At 40.9% G+C, this 22,138-nt stretch overlaps 1 protein-coding gene and 1 long non-coding RNA gene across 3 annotated transcripts in view; one reads left to right on the top strand and one right to left on the bottom strand.

The window, feature by feature from the left end:
* cfh (complement factor H) overlaps positions 1–22,138 on the top strand; it is a 59,563-nt gene that overhangs the window by 912 nt on the left and 36,513 nt on the right. Inside the window, exons 4-17 of one of the 2 annotated variants that reach the window (XM_085252218.1) lie at positions 91–167; positions 288–479; positions 1,169–1,351; positions 1,491–1,685; positions 1,813–1,995; positions 2,560–2,727; positions 3,492–3,659; positions 3,995–4,186; positions 4,278–4,463; positions 4,847–5,008; positions 5,330–5,515; positions 5,939–6,118; positions 7,146–7,325; positions 8,343–8,675. In XM_085252218.1, the coding sequence (XP_085108344.1) occupies positions 91–167; positions 288–479; positions 1,169–1,351; positions 1,491–1,685; positions 1,813–1,995; positions 2,560–2,727; positions 3,492–3,659; positions 3,995–4,186; positions 4,278–4,463; positions 4,847–5,008; positions 5,330–5,515; positions 5,939–6,118; positions 7,146–7,325; positions 8,343–8,545 (2,455 nt within the window). In that variant the 3' untranslated portion in view covers positions 8,546–8,675. Of the gene's footprint in view, positions 1–90; positions 168–287; positions 480–1,168; positions 1,352–1,490; positions 1,686–1,812; positions 1,996–2,559; positions 2,728–3,491; positions 3,660–3,994; positions 4,187–4,277; positions 4,464–4,846; positions 5,009–5,329; positions 5,516–5,938; positions 6,119–7,145; positions 7,326–8,342; positions 8,676–22,138 lie in introns of those variants that run through there. The other variant, XM_085252219.1, reaches the window with a different exon arrangement.
* The window catches only part of LOC146555105 (uncharacterized), a 25,551-nt gene continuing 19,689 nt past the window's right edge, over positions 16,277–22,138 (bottom strand). Inside the window, exon 3 of the long non-coding RNA XR_014889220.1 lies at positions 16,277–16,339. This is a non-coding gene — a long non-coding RNA (uncharacterized LOC146555105). The remainder of the gene's footprint in view (positions 16,340–22,138) is intronic.

Below are 22,138 nucleotides of genomic sequence, written 5' to 3'. Positions count from 1 at the left end.
AATAATTATGCATGCTCTGTGCATATTATCTGTACATTTGGCTTTTCTTTTAGTCATCTTCATGAATTCTCTATTATAAACCTGATTCAGATTTCAAATGGTCAGTCGGACAAACTTCCGACGTTGTATGGCAGAAGGCTGGGATGGTGTTATCCCCGTCTGTGAAGGTAGGAGCTGATATAAATGAAATTATGCAATCAGTAATATACACGTAGAAAGAAATAGCAACCTGTGTTTATGTTTTTGTCTGACTTTGAGGGGTTTTTTCCTAATGTTTTTCACTCCAGCTCAGCAGTGTCCATCAATTAATGTTCCCAACAATGTGAACGTGATGGGAGATGCAGAAGAAGCTACCTACGGCAATGTAGTTCGATTTAGCTGCAAGTCCAGCAATCACATTATGAAAGGGGCAAGAGAAATTTATTGTGATGAAAATGGAGACTGGAAAGGTTTGGAGGACGGCAATCCAACATGTGAAGGTAAAGTGAAGCTGGCTTACTATTGTTACTATTACTTTGTTCTCGAGTAATTAGGTAGTAACACCCAAATCACCAACCCCCTAAAAGAGAATAGAGGAGCAACTCTATATTGTATATTCAATTTTGAGCTATTATGAAACAATTAGTTTCGTAATAGTTGTGACATATTTAACACTATTTTATAACTAAAATGGTGTTAAATGTGTCACACAAATGTATGTGCCATGTGTAATGCTGTATTTTATTTAGGTCAAAATTTAGAATTAAATAATTATCACTTGCATACAAAATTAGTTTATTTGTACTAAAGGTACAGGAATAGAAAATGAAAACAGAATACATTTAGGGCAAAAAAAACAAAACAATTTTTGTACTTAAGTTTAGATAGTTTGGGGGAATATTTGCCTATTTGGTTAAAATAAAGGCACCACTGCTATGGACATAGTAAGTCCAAAAATATCAGCTTCAAACTAAAACAAAAAAACACGAACAACATCATAAAATTGGCCTACAATTGTAATTAATGAGAAAAACATTGCAGCTGCTTTGCTTGTTTGATCACTTTCACTTTTCTACTTCATCAAAAAAGCTTCCTTTCACAACAGGTTAATCAGCAGTTACCTTTTATGTACCTTTCTATGAGCAGTTTCTGTAGTTTTATTCCTGACTCTGACTTTATCCTTCAACAGTTGTAAAATGTGAACCACCGAGGATTGAAAATGGTTTTGTACTTGGAGATATCAAAGAGTACAATGAACGTGAAATCCTAAACTTTGAATGCAATCTTCAACATAAACGTGCTCAAGAATTACCTTCAAGGTGCACAAAGACAGGAGACAGAGCAGAGTGGATCCCCACACCTGAATGTGAAGGTAAACATAAATTACATACAGTTTATACATTAAATGCCACTGACTAGTGAGATCTGGAGCTGGATGTTTGGATGTTATGGTATTGCTCTGTCTTGGTACAACACACTAACTCATGTGCTGCATTTCCCATCATATGCAGAAATAAAATGTGAGCTGACACTGCCACCACTCCAAGGAACCACATATGAACCTGCTTATAGAAGTAGGTTTTCACCTGGTGAAAAGGTAACAGTTACATGTGAGGAGAGATACTGGATTTGGAGAACCCGCACGCGCTCAGTTGAGACTACTTGCAATGAGGATGGACAGTGGTCTGTTAGACCAGTATGTCAAGGTATAAAACTACAAAAGCTTTAGACACATATTCTAAGCTCACTGTTCTTTGCTTTCATGTAGTTCAATCAGCCATGAGGATGATGAACAATTTTTTTGAAGATTATCCAGTCTTTCTTTCTTTACAGAGGTTACATGTATCCGTCCACAAGATAGACTTTTGTCCCGCTGGGAGGCGTCTTGGCGTGATGAGACAAAGAAATTGGGTGATACTGTCAGGTACACATGTATATCAGGATACAAGAGGAAAGATGGCGTCACTCGGGCCACATGCACCAGAGATGGATGGGAACCAAATCCACTTTGTGAAGGTATGGTGGAGTTTAGTTCACTTTTCTTCTAATTCTGACATGATCGTTTTTAATTTCTTTAATATTAGTCCATATTTGAGAAAACAGGAGAGAAATGCAGAGTGTCTTTGGTCAAACAGAAGCCTCAAAGGATCATTCAGTCATAGAGTAAAATCTTACAAACCAGCAATATAAATTTTAGAGACTCTGTGTGATAGTTCATAGTGAGAGAAAATGGTAATAACATTCATTTTTTTGTTTATTTGTGTACTAACCAAGCACTAACCGAAAGAGTGTACAAATACTCACTGGATACTATTTTCTGTACAGACTGCAAGAAACATTTCTACTGCCACAACAACTTTCAGCTGGATGTTGAATCCACAACTGAACATTTTTTTTGTCCTTTGACTGAACATATTCAAATATAAAATACAGAACTGTTAAATGGAATCACATTTACACTGGGGAGCTGCTGCTTTTACTTAAAAGATTATATGAAAGTATCTGAATGTTTTACATGACAAAATTATCTGAATCAAAGTAAATGCAGAAGCTTAATAAATGTGGTTTTGTTCCTTTCAGAGATAAAATGCAGGAGGCAACAGTTTAATAATGCAGATATTACTGGAAAAATTCAGGCTGAATACAGGTACAACGATCGTGTCCAGTATAACTGCAAGAGAGGTTATGAAGGAAGTTTCACTCTAACCTGTAGAGAAGATGGCTGGGATAGGTCTAATGAATGTACAGGTAAGAAAATGCAATAAACTTAAAAGGATACATTTATTCAGTTATTCAAGGACTACTGTTTTTCATGACAAATATAAATGTTGTAAACAACTGATGACAAAAGACAAATGTATAAACTGTATATAAAAGGTGAGCATTGCTTTCAGGACTGAAAAGTGAAGCTAATATGAAAGTTCAGTCAACATGAATTCTCTCAAATCGGGGAACTTGCAGAAAAGCATCTGGTTTTACAGAATGGTAAATGATCTGTATTTGTATAGCGCTTTACTAGTCCGTAAGGACACCAAAGCACTTTACACATTCAGTCATCCACCCATTCACACACACATTCACACACTGGTGATTGCAACCTACATTGTAGCCACAGCCACCCTGGGGCGCACTGACAGAGGCGAGGCTGCCGGACACTGGCGCCACCGGGCCCTCTGACAGAAGTCTATCTTTAGTCTATCTTTGTCTTTAGATTCCTTGATGAGCTCCACAAACATTTTTCTTTTGTGAAGCAATGCATGTTACTCTTATCAAAGAGCTCCCTCTGCTTCCCTGAGTCTGCACACGAAATGGAGGTTTGCCAAAGTCAGCAGGATTCAATGCTAGTCACTTAATAACAGACATTACACAGTCTATTCAGTAGTATTAAGGATATTTAAGCCTAGTCCAAAGATAGTTGAATAATGTTATCTATGAATCACTACTAATAACACAAGAATGTATTCTGACTGCTCTGTGATAATATCTAAATGTAATATCTGTCTTTCTGATAGCTATAACAGGATGTCCAACAACGAGTTTTGACCGCAGACTTAAAGTTTGGCAACATGGTGACAAACTTTACTTCAGGTGTGAGGATGGTTACAAACCTCTCAGCAAAGGCTGGTGGGGTGAAGCCACATGTGTGCACGGTGTTTGGTCAGGAGTTGAAAGCTGTATTGGTAATTAAAGTTTCTAATTAAAGTATCTTCTGTTATTAGCTTGAAGCAAACACAGTGACTTGTTCAATACCAATGTCAAGATGGGGAGTATAAGATGTTTAGGTAGAAAAATATAAGTTTTGAAATCTGTTTTAAACATCTTTTTAACATTTGAGTTTTATCTGCAGTTATGTTTAAGAAAACTGGTGTGAAAATATTTTCTGTAATATCTTACAATAAGTGCATTCATACAGAGTTTCTTCCATTGCTTATTCTGATCACATTTTTAAATATGGAAATGGATTTCATCCATCTGTAATATTTTGCCTGATTGTTTGTAATCATATCCACCTTAGAGGAACAAAAGTGTCGAGAAGCTCCTGAGATTCCTAATGGGGAAGGAATACTAGGGAATACTGAACAACACGGACAGACCCAAGAAATGATATTCATTGATTGCAATGAAGGATACTCTGCTAAGATTGAGGAATTAACCTGTCGTGACGGACGATGGGATTTAAATGGATCACTTGATGATATCTGTAAATGTGAGTCACCTCAAGCATTATTTTGATGCATGTTTTTATGAAAAGATTACAGAGTGTAAATTAATAGTGTACATGTTGTGATGTCTTACAGCTAATCATGATAACTGCAGCCCTCCACCCAAAGTTGAAAATGCTGTTATTACAACTTGTTATCGGAAGCAATACCCATCTGGCTCTGAAGTAACTTATCAGTGTCGTGATAAGTACACAATAGAGGGGAACGCCACACTTAAATGCACAGCTGGGGAATGGAAGGAGCTCAATATTCAGTGTATACGTACGTACATAAAAATAAAATATTGCTGTGAATAAGCTTTAAAACTGTTAAAAACACTGCTGTCTGTCATTCTGCCTGCTGACATATTTCATCTTTATTCATCTTTCTTTCCCCACCCTTCATTAAGGGTAGAGAAAGACTGTAGTCCTTTGAGGGACGAAACAATGGAAATAATATAACCCAACATTGTACCAAAGGCACAATCTTTAACTAACCTTAAATATACTGTTTTAGTTTGGTTTTTGTTTTTTTGCCTTAGAACAGTCTGCATGTGTACCTCGGTTTACACACCTGCCATTATCTTCATTTTCAGCACTATTGGTCAAATCAATAATGTATGTAACAATGTATATAATATTGACAATACTATTATGTATTTTCAGTGTACTGTGACCAGCTTATGGATGAGTCTCTGGACTTCAGAGCAGAGAAAAAGAAATACATGACTGGAGAGATCATTGAATATCAGTGTAAGAATAGAGCAGGAATTATTGGCACTGCAACGTGCCAACATGGCAAGTGGGCTAAAGCAATAGAATGTGAAGGTAAGGAGACATAAAAAAAAAATGCAGTTTTCATACAAACACCCCCATGTGGTGCAGTTTGTAGGTTTAGACAATTATTCTTCCCTTTAATCACTTTTAAAATAATTACCATTCTTTTCTGACTTCTTAAAAGACTGGACATTTATTACTTCTTAATTACAGCAATGAGAAACTGAATGCCTATTAATAATAAATATTTAAAGGGAAAACTTGCTTAGTTTGAAAATGTAGTGAGAAAGTGTCTTATTACTTTGAATCTGATTTGGTTTCATGTTTATAATGTAAACCTCACAATAAAACAGATTCTCTTTTTCAAAACAGAGAAATGTAGAGTCCCTGAAACACCAGCAGGTCTAACAATCACCACAGATGTAACAGACGATCAAATGAAAAAAGGACAACATTTAACATTTGCTTGTGAAAACAGTAATCACATCATCAAAGGGAATGCAACGCTTGAATGTTTGGAAAATGGACAGTGGAGCAATCCTCTTCCCACATGTGAAGGTACAACACTTGTCCTCTTGTGATCTTACTGTTTATCAGTACAAAGGATGGAAAAAGATTGCTATTGCTGTTTTTGGTATTTCTTGGGGTGTCGTGTGAATGAGTGTAAGTTACACACACTTTAAACCAGAAATTAATAGTTGGTTTTGAGGCAAAAACACATTTCAGGTTATCAGTAAAATGTCCTCTGCCTGATCTGCTCTTGTGCTAATTAGTTTGTGTGAACATTGTTTCTGGTTAATTCTTTGTCACACATGGCCACACAGTGTTAAGGTAAAGGAGAGTGATGCACAGGGTGTATGACAAATATTTCACTTCAAATGAAAAATGATGCATGACAGCAGGTCAGAGTGAAAATGTGATTATTGTGACAAAATATTATCTAATGTTGGTTTTTCCTCTGTTATTGCCCACAATTTTTAGCTGCCCAGCAATGTAGGACGCCACCACGTCTTTCAGGTGGACAGACCAAAACAGCGACTAGAAACACGTACAGACACAATGAAAAGGTCGAATATGTGTGTGACAGAGACTACGGCATGGAGGGTGGGACGTTCAAAACCTGTGTCGATGGTGATTGGGTTGGAGAGATGAGATGCCGCCGTGAGTTACATTTCCCTTTTGGTGCACACAAAGTTTTTAAATATGTTCTAAGTAAACAAACAGCCAGTGGAGGGCCGCTGGAACCAGTTTGACAAGTTTATTAAATCTGAGAAGTTGGTTAAGTGTGACGCTGAAAAGTTGTTTTCACTAACACAGACAGTAGCTCAAAACTGTTTGAAATGTGGTGCATTTAAGATTATACCTGAACACACCACAATGTAGACTTCAGGGTTAGTTGCAGTTATATCATTAAATAATAATATTAATACGAACAAGAAGAATTCGTTTTTTTAGAAACCTCTGTAATAACCCACCATCCCCAAACTGTGCTGCAGCTCTGAGAACATCACAATGGCTTCAGTTCTTAAGTGGATGGGTTTCACTTGTTCACCACCCACTACTTCTCCTAGATACACTATTGCAGTCTTTGAGTCACACTTTGAGAGATTTAATGTCAGGTTTGCCTTTTCACGATTTCAGTGTTTTTAAGTGGCCCTCTATCATTGCCACAGACATCACACATTTCATCACCAGTTAACATGGGTTACATGGAGGAACAGGGAAATACAACATGCTATGGACATGTCAGAGGAAATGTGAGAACCTGATGAGCACACACGAACCATAGAAGAGTTTGAACTTTAAAAAAAAAAAATTTGTTTTTTCACAATAAAATGATTAAAACAATTAAAAGGATAGGATCTGTAAGATGTGGGAGAGGGTAGTAGATGAATATATCAAAGAAGCAGATCATTTCAACAGCAACATGAGTTTGATACCAGTACAACACAGTTTATCATTAGTTACAAAGAGTGCTGACCACTTTCTAAGCATAACAGAACTACATATATAGGATGACAAAGCAGTCTTAAAGGCTGTGATCTGCACTCGGATTGCATGATGAAAACTTCACCTGAAATGTAAAATAATATGTGATGGTATATGAACATAAAAACGTGACTAAAAAATTTTTGTGACTAAATGTTGTCTAAACTTTTTTTTTTCTCCATTGCTCACACTTTTGCAGGTGCCCAGGGTTGTGGGAAGCCACCACCTCTTTCAGATGGAGACACCAAAACAAGTACTAAACAGCTGTACCAACATAATGAAAAGGTTGAATATATCTGTCAGCGTTATTACGTCATGAAGGGTGGACCGTTCAAAACATGTAATCGTGGTGAATGGACTGGAGAGATTAGATGCCTCCGTAAGTAAAAGTTTTCTTTATATTTCATTCTGTGAAGAGAAACGTAAAAAGTCATTTTGGTTTCTGTTTTTTAATTTTGTTTAATTCCAGAGGTGTGACCCATATATACACAAATATACACGACTGCTTGTGAGCCTCTCAAGATGAGAAACTATGTATAAAATATGAAATTAAATATGTTATTCACAAACAGTGAATGCATTACTTTGTTGAAGCCCTTCAATAAACATCTTAAATGTTCAGTTTAAAGTCCACTGTGGTGGTGTACACCGCACGCATTTAAAACACTGTGATAGATTTTTTGGAGCATGTTGTGTTTGACATAAGAAATCAACAGGTACAAAATCATTTCTCACTGTGTGGATAGTAGGGTCTGAAGTTTACTGACAAACATTTTTTATGTTTTTCCATGATGAGCTCCAGTAAGACCTTCTTTAATTTTTTTCCTGTTGACTTCAGGTGATATTATAAAATAGACATGATGAAGTTGAATTATAGTACAGAGCCCTTGTCACACGCATAGTTATACGAGCACACCACGCAGTGAAATGTATCCTGACACGCTCCTCGACTGTGCAAAAAGAGAGAGAGAACATTATGTACATGCAAAAAGAGAGAACATATATACATATAACCATAAAAGTGAATTAAATAAAATAAGACAATCTGGAAATTTCAAATTGAAACATCTGAAAAATGTACATTGTGCAGGTGGGTATTAAAGTGTCTAGTACTGTAGTGAGGCTGAGAGGAGTCAGGCTGGGATGGACAGGACTTCAGCATGTAAAATAGTCACAGAAATATTACATAAAATTAACAGTGAATGTAATCACCCCACAAGAGCAACAGCAACAGTAGATCATCTGTGTACCATTCCAGTGTTTGACCACAATTTAGAATTAGGCAGGAGAAAATCAATTTTATTGGTAGCCACAGAGTCCTTTACAGAACACAATATTCTGTACATTCATGTATTTTACTAACATTAAAAGACTGTTTATCTTTTATGTCTTACAGAAGCCTGCACTGTGAATAGAGACGACATGAACAGACATAATATTCAGTTCAGATTTTCAAGAGATGATAAACTGTATTCAGAACATGGTGATGAAATCGAGTTTATGTGTACCAGAGGAAGACCTGTTGGGACACTGAGAATGCGTCAGAAGTGTGAACATGGTGTGATACATTTGCCGACTTGCTTTTATGTACAAGACTAGATAAACACGAGGGCACTAATGTGTCAATAATTGGAGAGCAGAATAAAGACTTAGACCAGTGAAGTGCCAGTGCTGTATGTGGTCATTTCAATAAAAGCTAATAAATGCTGACTGAGTCTGTTTTCAGCGACTACGTGTTTTCTGAGTGAAATCTATCTTGCATAAATCTTCTAACACAAATTCACAACCTATATGCCTCACTTGGCTTAGCCTGAGAATTTTATGATTTAATAAAGGTTGCCCAGCAACTGAATTTTGAATACTAACTATCTGATTTAAAGAGTTATCAAATGATCTGTATAAAAACATGACTTGGCTGATGTTTGTTCAGTCATAAAAACCTTTTGATCGTTCTGGAGTTTCCATAACTTCTCTCTGGGTCACTGTATGTAGAATCATTCAGACAAGGAAAAAAATCCACCTGACGTGTACTTTCCTCTATAATATATCAGGAATTTTAATTTAACAGGTTTTCTGGTCCAAACAAAGATTTTTTCCTACAGTCAAATACAACCCATATGAGCGTTTGCAAAATAGGCAGACCCAACAAAACCAGTTATCATGAGATGGCTAGTAAATTACTTCACTTTAAGAGCATTCATGTTGTTATAGACAGTGTTGCTGTTAATGTATGTTTGGGGGCGTTGCACCCTGGAACCTTCAGAGGTTTTTCAGGGTTCTCCCTGCCGGATTGTTATGGGTGGGACAGTTTTCCTGTATGTGTGCGACTAGCTGTGGTTGTTTCTAAAAGTGGTCAGTAAACGTCCTAAAACTGGCACTTGAGTTTCCGAGCATTTTTATCCTGAGGTTATAACGCATGTCAATACAAGCTGTTTGTGTAGTATCGCATGCTCTTTATTCCTCACATACTCCACTGAGATGAGACAGTGTGTCATTTTATGATCAGCATATTAGTAACAGCACAGTCTGCTTGAAATGAAAATCATGGCACCGATAATAACTACAAGAGCCGAGAAAAGAAACTGTTAGAGACAGACGTTCTCGTTATTTTTAGCTTCCACTTTGCATTTATTTGTGGGTTTAATGTATGTTTTATTAAACAATAATAAATTATTAAACAATTAACATATTCAGTTACATAAAATCTGTCCTTAACTACGGAAATACCACTAGACCCACATCAAAACCTTGCCAAATAACACCAAATAGAATCTAAACAGTGCAAATCATTTTCCAATTCAAAGTCTTACTTAAATATTATACAATTTATACAGAGGCTTTTTAAAACAGGTCAAAAATCCTCATTAATTCTTTAGAAAAATAAATATAAGAAAGGATCACTTATTCCAGTTGTGTTGGGTTTTTTCCATGAGTGAGGACAAATATGCTCAAAATAATTAGATTTCACTTTTTATTAGAGACAAAGAGGTTTAGAGACAAAGCACCCAGGATGTAAAGACTTTTATTGCATGTCACAGAAACATCAGGTTAACATCATGTGACTGGTCTGAATAGGGTTGCCAACCGTCCCTTAAAAAACGGAATCGTCCCGTATTTAGAAACAAAAGTACACGTCCCGTATTGAGCTAATAAGGGACGCACTTTGTCCCGTAATACAGTGAGAATCAAAAGTAGTCTATAAATGTTAATGGAATTAACGCTTTGTTTGAAAACATAATTCCCAGCCCCTCTCCTGCTTTGTGACCAATGAGCTGACAGCACACTTATGACAATTTGAGTATGACAATTCAGATTACCGCTCATCTCATTGGTCGAGGAAAGGTCGCTTGCGGAGAAAATACCGGAAGACAACAGATGACCACAACAAGAAGCATGGCCAACAGGGAAACCAACGCCGACACTGCGGTGCAAGTCTCGGATGACAGTAAACCTAATGCTGGGCAAACACTGTGCGATTTTTTTCAGTCACATTATTCAGCTCCTGCTCAAACTGCACGATTGACTCGCAGGGGTTAGAAGTTGGTAGGTCACGATGCAGGGTCTCACACTATACCGCCCGATGCTCTGATGCGACCTGAGAGCTCACACTGTGCCTCCATAACATGAAGGTTATAACAGAAGATCTGTCTCTCGCTCTCTCTCTCTCTGTCTTTCACTCACACACACACGCACACCACCATCAACTTTGCTAAATTGCTAATGAAAAACACTGATCAGGCAGCTGTGATTGAGCAGCAGTGTAGATCCAACTATTTTCACGGTTGTTGTGGTCGTGATAATTTTGTGATGCCACATCGAAAAGGCTCGGATGAGCTTTCCAAAGTTCTACAAGTTGTGCCTCCATCGCTTGTGTCCAGATCACACGCTGCACTGCTGTGCTATTTCGTGTTTTTCACCGACGTTTACGTGTTTGCGCGTGAGCAGTTTGAGCGGCTGCAGTCGGTGAGACCCTCACGAGCGATTGATGATCGGGAGCTGGTTGTGAGGTGTTAATCACTTCTCGTTACCCCACGTATACTACACGATGCACGATGAAGGCCAAAATCGGTCCGATCACCAAAACGGTCGCACGACTCAAAAATCGGCTCAAAATGGGCCAAAAATCGCACAGTGTAAGCCCAGCATTAGAGCAGCAATGTTTGTTCCCCTCAGAGAAAGGGAAGAATGGGAAAAGGAAAACACCTGGCTGGAAAAAGTTAATATGGGCATGTGCAGTGAATATCAGCGCTATGTGGCCAGAAGTGTGATAATATAACTTATTTTGTGTAATAAACAACTGCAAGGATAGATGATTACAACAAATAGATCACTAATACATAAAAGTAATACATAGATGAATAATGATGATGAGTTAAGATGCATAATCATGGGAACAAGCTGGTTTAGAAACAGGAGCAGCTGATGAGCGTCTGAAATAATACCTCAACTGAAGCCAATTGTACTAAATGCACTAAATGTGCACTGTTACAAGAATATTTTTCCTTCTATTGTTTTCTATTATTTTAAGTTAAGCAGGACAGAGTTCTTTTAAAGAAAGATTTACTTATATTCTCAAAAGGTAAGCATGACAGTTTAAGAAAGAGACCTGTTTTACTGTGTTAATGTTGTCATTTTGAGCTAAAAATAAATGGCTAAATGATCACTTGTTTCCCATATGGTCATATCACAAAGAATAGAATATGCATCTACTTAAATCAACTTCAAGTCAAATGGTTAAAAAAATAATTTCACACAAAAAAAGAGCTAAAAATTCACCACACTGGGAAGGGTGAAGACAACTGGGTCGCCCGGCCCTGGCCACGAGGTGTCCCTTATTTATTTTTCGGGGAGTTGGCAACCCTAGGTCTGAACAGTTGAGGGTGGTCTGATATGAGCTTGTGTTTCTTCTTTTGCACCTCTCTGGATCTCCTTATTTAGAGATGACTCTCTTGCAGGCAACGCTCCCTTTACCATGGCAACCACCTCTTACCCTCTGCTCAGATCTGCATAAAGAGATAGCGAAGGGAGCGAGGAAAAGAAAAGGGAGAGAAAGAGCTTCTCTAACCACAGAAATTAACAGCCGAGTTTCCTCTAGCAGAGTGGGCCTCAAGGTTTTGTACCTTCTGGTGCCATCACCAGTTCAGGCAGACCTTGCTCATCACACATTCCACAGAAAAGAAGGCTTCTCTCTGTTTATGGCTGTTAGTGGGTGAGGGTAGCAGTCTAAACATAACTATGTGCAGTAAATGATAAAACAAATGTTTGATGCAAATGATGAGGTAAAAGCATTATTGATGAAAATTAATTTGATCAACTGCCATTCTTTAATCTAGAGCAAAAACCAATCATCCTAATGTAGCGACCCTGAAGTAGCTAGGCCCGCCTAGAGTACGTTTTACTTTATCTTACTAGTGATGGGTCGGTCGCGAACAAAACGGCTTTTGGAACTGCTTTATTTTTTTCTTTCTCTCACACTTTTTTCGCTTCATGCCACACTGATCAATATGTGTTTGTTTTTTTGTTTGTGCTGAGCAGAGGGGGGAGGGGCGATAGTTACACTAATAGCAGCATTAGCACATGAACAGAGGGAGAGAGAGAGCCAGAGGCAACAACAAGAAACAATATTAGAAAGGTATAGTAAAGAAAATGAGTGATGCAAAATCTGGAACCATTTCAATTCTACTGACATTACAAAGGCAGAGTGTAGAGTCTACAAGAAAAGAATATCATATAGGCTTCACAAACAAACTGCACAGGTACCTGAGAACTGTCCACCCATCAGTGCAATGGGAAGATAAAACACAGTCAGTTGAGTGTGATATTAATGAAGGTGCCAGTGTGTCTACTGCAACTGCTGCTGCTGCTGCTGCTGCTGCTTCTGCTGCAGTATCTACAGCATCATGCATCTGAATGCAAACCTTTACCTAAATTAAAGATCTGGGTCTTCAGTTTTTTCTTTTTGCTTTGCATAATTTAATCTATATTTTATTGTGTTGTGGTTTCCAGTGTTTTGTGTTGTTTCACTTTAAATTTGTTTAAAAGAAAAGGCTGAAAATTTAAATAGTTCAAAGTTTAACTGTAAATAGTTGTTTTTTGGGGCAGCACGGTGGTTAGCACTATTGCCGCACAGCAAGAAGGTCCTGAGTTCAATTCCAACATCAGGCCGGGGTCTTTCTGTGTGGAGTTTGCATGTTCTCCCCGTGTTTGCGTGGGTTCTCTCCGGGTACTCCGGCTTCCTCCCACCGTCCAAAGACATGCAGCTTGTGGGGATAGGTTAATTGATTAATCCAAATTGTCACTAGGTGTGAATGTGAGTGTGAATGGTTGTCTGTTCCTATGTGTTAGCCCTGCGACAGACTGGCGACCTGTCCAGGGTGTACCCCGCCTTTCGCCCTATGACAGCTGAGATAGGCTCCAGCGCCCCCCACGACCCTGAAAAGGATAAGCGGAAGCGAATGGATGGATGGATGGATGGATAGTTGTTTTTTGTATTTCATTATGTTATGTGGAGTAAATAAATAAAAGCATATTTATATAATAAACATATATAAATAAACAAAAAACATTTTTACATTAGTAATTCATTTTGTGCATAATATTCTATTGTTGTTGATAATAAATTAATTAAAACAACAAAACAACCTGAAGAGCCGCTTGGGAGCCCTAAGAAGCCAACACTGTTACATCTGGCTCTTTTTAGAGAACCGGCTCACTAAAAAGAGCCGGTTCTCTAAAACGAGCCGGAATTCCCATCGCTATATCTTACCTGCTAATTTTGTTATCGGTTCCTGTTTCTATATACATATAATTTTTTTAGGCGTTCCCTTTCTTTTCAGAAGCTTTTCTCACTTTGCTTGGAAGTTCAGTGTTTCCCTTTTCCCACTCTAATCACACAATAACTACTTACTAAAAACTTATCTGGGAATAGAAAACATTCAATTGCAACAAGATCTTCAAGTTGAATTAAATTTGTTAACTGAGTAACAAGCAAAAAAAATAATTAAATCAATTAGTCACCTTCAGTTTCGAAAATAGAATAAGTAGAATAAAGTCCCAAAGTAACTTGTGATTTAATTCACCACTTTAGTTTAATGGGCCACCACCACACACACAGACACACACAAACCAACCCAGAATCGCCACGTCCGATATGGTTGCAGGCCTGGATCGCTGTGGTCGGGGGAGCCAGTGGCCCTGAAAAAAAAGTATAAACTGGCGCCTCTCTTCTGAGGAGGAATCTGGTCAAATCCAAGAGGAGTCCTCTTCCCTGCCGCACTGTCTGTCACACAGGAAGAAATGCAGTAAGCCTCCTCCCAGGCAGCTGCAAACTGTAGAACGAAGTCTCCAACCTTGAATCCAGTGCAGTCCTTGCTGTAATTTCCAGAGGCCGCCGTTGCAGCTAACACCAATTGATTAGTTAGGCAGCCGCTCACTGTTTTTCTAGGAAAATTTAATGACTAGTCCAATGTATTGTGAGTTTTTCCACGTACAGTGGTTAAAATGGCTTTATCGTGACCATCGAGTATATAGGTTACTATGTGTAGAGGTTTTTGTGAGAGAGAAGACAAATATGCTCCAATTATAAGTTTTCGCAATTTATTATCAAAAACTGGTTTTACATGGCGCTATAGACCTCCTCTCTCCGGCACAGAGACAAAAGGCTGCTGCACCCAGGCAGTAAAAATTTTTTTATTATGTTTGATAAGGATAATGTTAACATGATTGGTCGAAACAGTTTAGGGTGGCCTTAGGTCTGATGTCAGCTCACATTTCTTCTTCTGTAATTTTCTGAGCATCTCCTTATTTGGAGATGCCACTTCAAGTGGCTTTCGGTCAGACTTGCAGAAAGAGAGAAAGAGCTTCTCCAATCCCAAAATTTATGACCATGTTTACCTTCTGGTGCCTTCACTAGTGAGACAGACCCTAACCCGCAAATTCATTAGAGAAGGGAGCTCCTCTCTATTTGTGTCTGTTAGTATCTGAGTGTAGCAATCTACTTCTAATACTACTCTACAATGATTAACTATGTGCAATAAAGTATAAAACACAAATATGTGAAGCTAATTATGAGATATTTATTATTTACATTTATTGAGTCTGTTGGCATCATGAAAAGTTTATGAAAGACTCCACAAAGCTAGGGGGCACGGACTTCAGAAGTCATTCGTCATGTCGAATGACCAGCAGATAAACTCTCAGGTTGGTAATAAATGTATTACATGTATAAGAACAAGCGTCATGTTAACAAATGATAGCCATACAGTAACTTTTATGCTTATTGTAGCTGTTAGCTAAAAATGCTAATTTAGCGTAGTTTGCACTGAATTCAGCTTCGACAAACAAATATGATCGACTGTTTCTAGTAGAATTCCAGAGTTGTCATCTTGTACCCTCTCAGAGCCCTGTATGCTTGTAGAGACCCCTACAGTAGGGAAACATGCATAACAGTGTCCAAACCTTTGTATTTTAGCTTTATTTATGTCTTACACAGCATCCCAACTCTTTAGCTAACTTAATAACTTTAGCTAAAGTGAATAGTTGGTCTAATTCATTAGTGCAGCATTTGAAACAGAAACGGTCATAGATGTTATGTTTATCCAAGTACGCTGTTAGGTGGACAGCAACTGCATTCTCTTCTGACATAAAAGTCATATATACATCTTTTGATTTTATATAATAATTAATTGATACTTTTAACATTTTTCTACCTGAAAGAGCTGAAAAAATGTTCAGTCTGTGATCTGTTCTTCTGCTTAGCCAGGAGAAAAGAAAGTGGCCCTGCCTCTATGAGCTCTCTGACCAGGCCAAGACAGGAATGGAGAAAATGGCCTCAATATGGGCATTGTTGGAAGGCATGTCATTACTTTACATAAAGAAGACTGATTGTGAACATTTGTTAATCCTGGCTAATCCGACTCTCCTCTTGTATAACTTTTAATGTGTCACAATCACAAAGGCAGGAATCAAACACAGGACTCTAAATAGTGCAATCAAAAGAGGTTTATTTACACAATGCCACCAGGTGAGATATATAAATATATACAGTGTTGGGGGTGAGAGGGGCTCCAGGGAATCCAAGGAGGTACAAGGGGAAAAAGGCAAACACAATTAAACTCCTCTTCACACTAGCACTTCACAATCCACAGAGGTCCACTCACACTCACTCGATGGGGGTTCGGAGGGAAACAGGGAAGGGTCCAGGAAGTTCTGTACATGGAAAGGAAACATGTAGAGAGAAAACAGGAATCACAAGGCCAGCTGACACTAACAGAGGTAAGTACAACAATCCAGCGGAGAATATCACTCTGCCATCACCTTAAGTAGTAGGCAGGGTAATCCAGGACAATGAATTACAGGTAAGCCAGCTGCCTTCAAGTGTGTTGGTCAAGGACCCTGTAAATGAGTAACACCCAGGAGGAGAGGCGTGTGTAAAAGAGAGATAGAAAAACACAAACCTAGACAACACAGAGAGGAATGGAGGACTGTGACATAATATTCATATTGATATAAGATTCACTCCACTGGGTGAATACGGTAGAAAGAGAAAGGGAGAATAAAAAAATATTTATTTATTTATTGGACTTTATTGACCCGACCTGCAACAGACTGTCTTCATACACCTGGAATGATCGATTTCAAACACACTATATGCATGGAGTATAAACATTTGAATCTGGAATAAACTGTAGAGCAACTTAACTTTCATGTAAGGGGTCTGGTGATTTTGGAGAGTTGTGTGCTTTTAGGAATAGCAATTAAAGAAACCATATCAGGCATTTTTGTACTTTGTTTTCCTTTAGGCAATCAGATTTTTTCTTTTGAGTATGTTTTTTTAAATCTAGTGTATTGTACTCTTATATGTCATCCATACTTTATTAATGCACTTTGCATCCTTTTGAAACCTTTGTAGTAAAATTGTACATGCACAAACTCTTCCTTAAAATCCTCATACATCAATATGTTTTGGTTTTTATAAATCTCTACCTTAGACTCTTCCTCACCTTTTCCAGATTTTCACAGTCCTGAACATGTGAACGTTACACATTTACGTAAGTGGCACAATAAACAGACCACAAACCTCATTTGGAAATGAATTTGATTGCAATGGGAAGCAGAGACAAAAAGTTAGTCATTTATTCCACCTCCTCACTCATATGGAAGCTGATTCAATCTGGTTGTCACTTCCCCATTTGATCTAAATACAGACTGAATGTAATGCAGCTAAATCAGCACATGAATCCTAAGCTGACGTGACTGGATTAAGATGAATCTGATAATGGTCACAGACAAACAAAAGTAAATTAACCTTTCATTTAAGGTAAGTAAAAAAATTATATACTTTATGCCAGTAATATTTAAGATTTCCATTCACGGAGGAAGCTATTATATGAAGCATGAAAACCGTGTACAAGAATTGCATAATCTTCTTTTTACACAGCATATTTCCCTTTTCATGGCCCCTTTATACATACCTTATGTACACAGCAGGTCTAAAGGTTTAGAACACCCCAATTTTCTAGTTTATTATTGAAAATTATGCTGTTTATTGTCTCATTGCACTCTAAAATGAAAGTATAGTACAAAAAAAGCAATTGGAGTTGAAAGAGAAATCATGGAATTAATTTAAAGACCAAAATGTATTTTTTAAACTTTTGACTTATCAAAGTAGCACCTTCGGCAGATATAACAGCTGAACAAACCTGTGGCATTCTTTCTACAATAGAAATCAAATATTCTTCAGAGAGTTCTTCCCACATCTGTTACAGATGTTCCCATAAATGTGTAGCACTTGCAGATTACTTTGCTTTCACTCTGTCCAGTCCATCCCAAACTCTACGGGGTTTAAGTCTGGACACTGTACAATACAATACAATACAATACAATACAACTTTATTTGTATTGCACATTTAAAACCAGAGGTACACCAAAGTGCTTCACAAAATCCAAGAAAACAGTAGCAATTGGCCACAGTTGCCTTTCCTAAAAAACTATATTAATACATCAAGCTATTTTCTCTTACTGCTGCTCTCCTAATTGCTGCTTCTCTTATGAGATAATTACGATATTATATATTTTATATTATATATCATAAAATATAAAAATCATAATGATGTCACCAGCGGTCCCCAACCCCCGGGCCTCAGACCAGTACCGGTCCGTGAGTCGTTTGGTACCGGGCCATGAGAGTTGAGGCTCAGGTGTGAAATGTATAGTTTTCAGGGTTTTTATCGGTTTTCAGCGTTATTTTGTTATCGTTTTTATCATTTACTCGGTTTTCCTGGGTCTTTTCACGTGTGTTATGAATAAATCTTCTTTTTTCGGTACCGGTACTAGTTTTATTTTGTTGTATTTATCCGCGACACCTTAAAGGCCGGTCCGTAAAAATATTGTCGGGCATAAACCGGTCCGTGGCGCAAAAAAGGTTGGGGACCGCTGGCCTAGACCACTGAACATTTCATAATGGTTGTGCTAGTTTGAGTCTTTTTGTTTCCTTTTGGTTATTTATTGATGTAATGACCTTGTCCTCTTGCCAATAAAGCTTTTTTCCTTAACTGGAAGTGACACAAGCTGCCTGAACAAACATGTAAATGAATGACAAGAAGAAAACGGTAAACAAATCACATAAAACTTGCAGAATCATTCTGTGTGAGCCAATATCTTTAATACTTATATTAATATTTCAGTATACCTATACTAATATTTAAAACATTTCATTTAAAAAAAACAATCATTTCATACAGTAATAAGTCTGAATAGCTATTTTCACAAAAATCAACTAGAATTTTGGATTTTAATAATACTGTCACGGTCCGGGGCAGCGGCCGTGTGGAGAGTGGAAGGAGGACTCAAAGCGCAGCACTCATTCAGGTGTGAGGGTGATTTATTGATAATAACAAACATAAAGAGGAGATGGCAAAACAGAACTACGGATGAACTAAACTGGGTGAAACTACACAAAGGAGTGGCAAACCTGAACACGAAGGGAGAACAGCAGGGAGAGCACGCAGAGGATTTCACAGGGTAGATGCAGAGTACGCAGGGTAACACAGAGGATGAACACAGGTAGGAACACAGACGACGCGACGAGGAGCAGAGGAAATCACACGCTATAAATACACAAAGAGACACTGGGAAATCACACACAGATGGGGGAAACAGCTGGACCTGATTAACCTGACGAGACAGGGGAACACTAACACCAGGGACCAATAGAGGGAGCACAAACCCAGAACCCAGTGTCTAAAATCCCAAACACAAACCATCCCAAAACAGCCATGAATAATAATGAAAGTAATAACAATAAGTACATAAACATAAAGTCACTGAGTCATGGTCGCAGGACCATGACAGTACCCCCCCCTCAAGGGCTGGCCCCCGACAGCCACAGAAACACACCACCAGATCCGGGCGGGCGGCAGGGGGCCCAGGACGGAGGGACCGGACCACGACCACGGACGGAGGCCCCAGAGTCCCAAAACAAAGATGAACACAAAACCCACAGGGGAGCAGAGTCCAAAGCACAGTTCAGGAGGCCGTCCACGAAGAAGGCAGCGGCGGCGCGTAAAGAGTTCAGGAGGCCGGCCGTGCGGAAGGCAACGGCGGCGCGTAAAGAGTTCAGGAGGCCGGCCGTGCGGAAGGCAACGGCGGCGCGTAAAGAGTTCAGGAGGCCGGCCGTGCGGAAGGCAGCGGCGGCCACACAGGCGATGGCGGTCCGGGGGCCGGCCGTGCGGAAGGCAACGGCGGCCACTCAGGCGATGGCGGTCCGGGGGCCGGCCGTGCGGAAGGCAACGGCGGCCAGTCAGGCGACGGCGCTCGGCCAGTAGCCTAGCCAGCGGTCCAGAAAACGGCCGTTTAGCTCCAGACCCAAACGAGGCTGGGCCAGGCGAGGCTGAGGGCACGGAAGCCGGGACCGCAGCAGGCGGAGATGATGATGCAGACACGAAGGCTGGACCAGACGAGGATGCAGACACGAAGGCTGGACCAGACGAGGGTGCAGACACGAAGGCTGGACCAGACGAGGATGCAGACACGAAGGCTGGACCAGGCGAGGATGCAGACACGGAGGCTGGACCAGGCGATGGAGACACGGAGGCTGGACCAGACGATGGAGACACGGAGGCTGGACCAGACGATGCTGATGATGCTGATGATGGACCAGACGAAGTTGAAGCTGAAGCTGGACCAGACGAAGATGAAGTCGGACCAGACGAAGATGAAGATGAAGCCGGACCAGACGAAGATGAAGCCGGACCAGACGAAGATGAAGATGAAGCCGGACCAGACGAAGATGAAGATGAAACCGGGCCAGGCGAAGATGAAACCGGGCCAGGCGAAGATGAAACCGGGCCAGGCGATGAAGAAGCTGCAGCTGAAGCTGGGCCAGGCGAAGCTGACGCTGTAGCTGAAGCTGGGCCAGGTGAGGATGAAGCTGGACCAGAATCAGGCGAGGATGAAGCCGGGCCAGGCGTGGATGAAGCTGTAGCTGAAGCTGGGCTAGGCGAAGCAGACGCTGAAGCTGAAGCTGGGCCAGGTGAGGATGAAGCTGGACCAGAACCAGGCGAGGCTGAAGCTTCAGGCTGAGGCGTGGCAGTAGCAGGTGGTAGCGCTGCAGGTGATGATACTGCAGGAGGCGGCGCTGCAGCCACAGGTGGAGAAGCAGCCACAGGTGGAGAAGCAGCCACAGGTGGCCGGACGGGATCCTCGGGCCCCCCAGCAGGCGAAGCAGGAGGCTGGACGGGCTCCTCGGGCCCCCCAGCAGGCGAAACAGGAGGCTGGACGGGCTCCTCGGGCCCCCCAGCAGGCGAAGCAGGAGGCTGGACGGGCTCCTCGGGCCCCCCAGCAGGCGAAGCGGGAGACTGGACGGGCTCCTCGGGCCCCCCAGCGAAAACAGCCGCAGAACCAGTGGGCACCGGGGCACACATGAAACAAAGCCAGTAGGCACGTGGGCCTCTGGCACACATGAAACAAAACCAGCAGGCACGTGGGCCTCTGGCACACATGAAACAAAACCAGTAGGCACGTGGGCCTCTGGCACACATACGGAGGGCTGCAGCTGCGCAGAGCACTGACCCTGCTCAGGCAGTGACAGCCCGGTGCAGTTCACAGCTGGCATCTTGGCCACCAGGGGTCCAGAGTAAGCCGAGGGCAGCAACCCCGCCTCTGGGGAAGCCCCGGAGTGAGTAACAGTCACTAATGTTGCCAGCTGTTGAGGAACAGGTCCGTAATGTAACAGTTTGTCTCCCTGCTCAGAAACGGCGGTGGAAAAACAGTGTGAAAATTGTGGCTTAAGGGAGGCTAATGGTTGAGCTACAGACTGGGAAGCTTGTGGCTGGACACAGAACTGAGCCGGAGAATGGTGATAGAGTCCTGGCTCAGAAGGAGCGGCAGAGAAACAGTCTCTCGGTTTCACAGAGGGTCTGTACACGCCCACTTGCGAAGGGTCCGTTACCACAAAGGTGGGTAAGCGATCCGAACAGTCTCCCATCCCGCTCTGGATAGCCCCAGAAAGCAGAGTCTCGGAATCTGGGGAAGCCAGAACATGTCGCTCGCTCACCGCCTCGGACTGCTCGGAAGTAAAAGCAGACGGGGGGTGAAGACCGAGGTCCAGAAGGAGGAACTCCCGCTCCCACGAACAAAGCGAGCCCAGAAGCCATGGGAGACCAGTCACCAGACGCTGTAGCCGCCTCTCTACAGCGCGCTGGGACGTGCCACCCGGGCTTTCCAGCCACAGGTCGATCAGCTCCTGTGTGGCATCGATGAGATTTTCCTGTAGTTCCCTGGATGGATTAAGCGCTGCTGGGTCCATGTTGTGGTCGCGTCGTACTGTCACGGTCCGGGGCAGCGGCCGTGTGGAGAGTGGAAGGAGGACTCAAAGCGCAGCACTCATTCAGGTGTGAGGGTGATTTATTGATAATAACAAACATAAAGAGGAGATGGCAAAACAGAACTACGGATGAACTAAACTGGGTGAAACTACACAAAGGAGTGGCAAACCTGAACACGAAGGGAGAACAGCAGGGAGAGCACGCAGAGGATTTCACAGGGTAGATGCAGAGTACGCAGGGTAACACAGAGGATGAACACAGGTAGGAACACAGACGACGCGACGAGGAGCAGAGGAAATCACACGCTATAAATACACAAAGAGACACTGGGAAATCACACACAGATGGGGGAAACAGCTGGACCTGA

This window comes from Mchenga conophoros, linkage group LG17 (assembly GCF_057382185.1).
Source record: "Mchenga conophoros isolate Kocher_MC1m ecotype Shallow Benthic linkage group LG17, M_conophoros_male_GT1.1, whole genome shotgun sequence".
Lineage (NCBI taxonomy): Eukaryota > Metazoa > Chordata > Actinopteri > Cichliformes > Cichlidae > Mchenga > Mchenga conophoros.
This window is presented reverse-complemented; position numbering and strand designations above follow the sequence as displayed.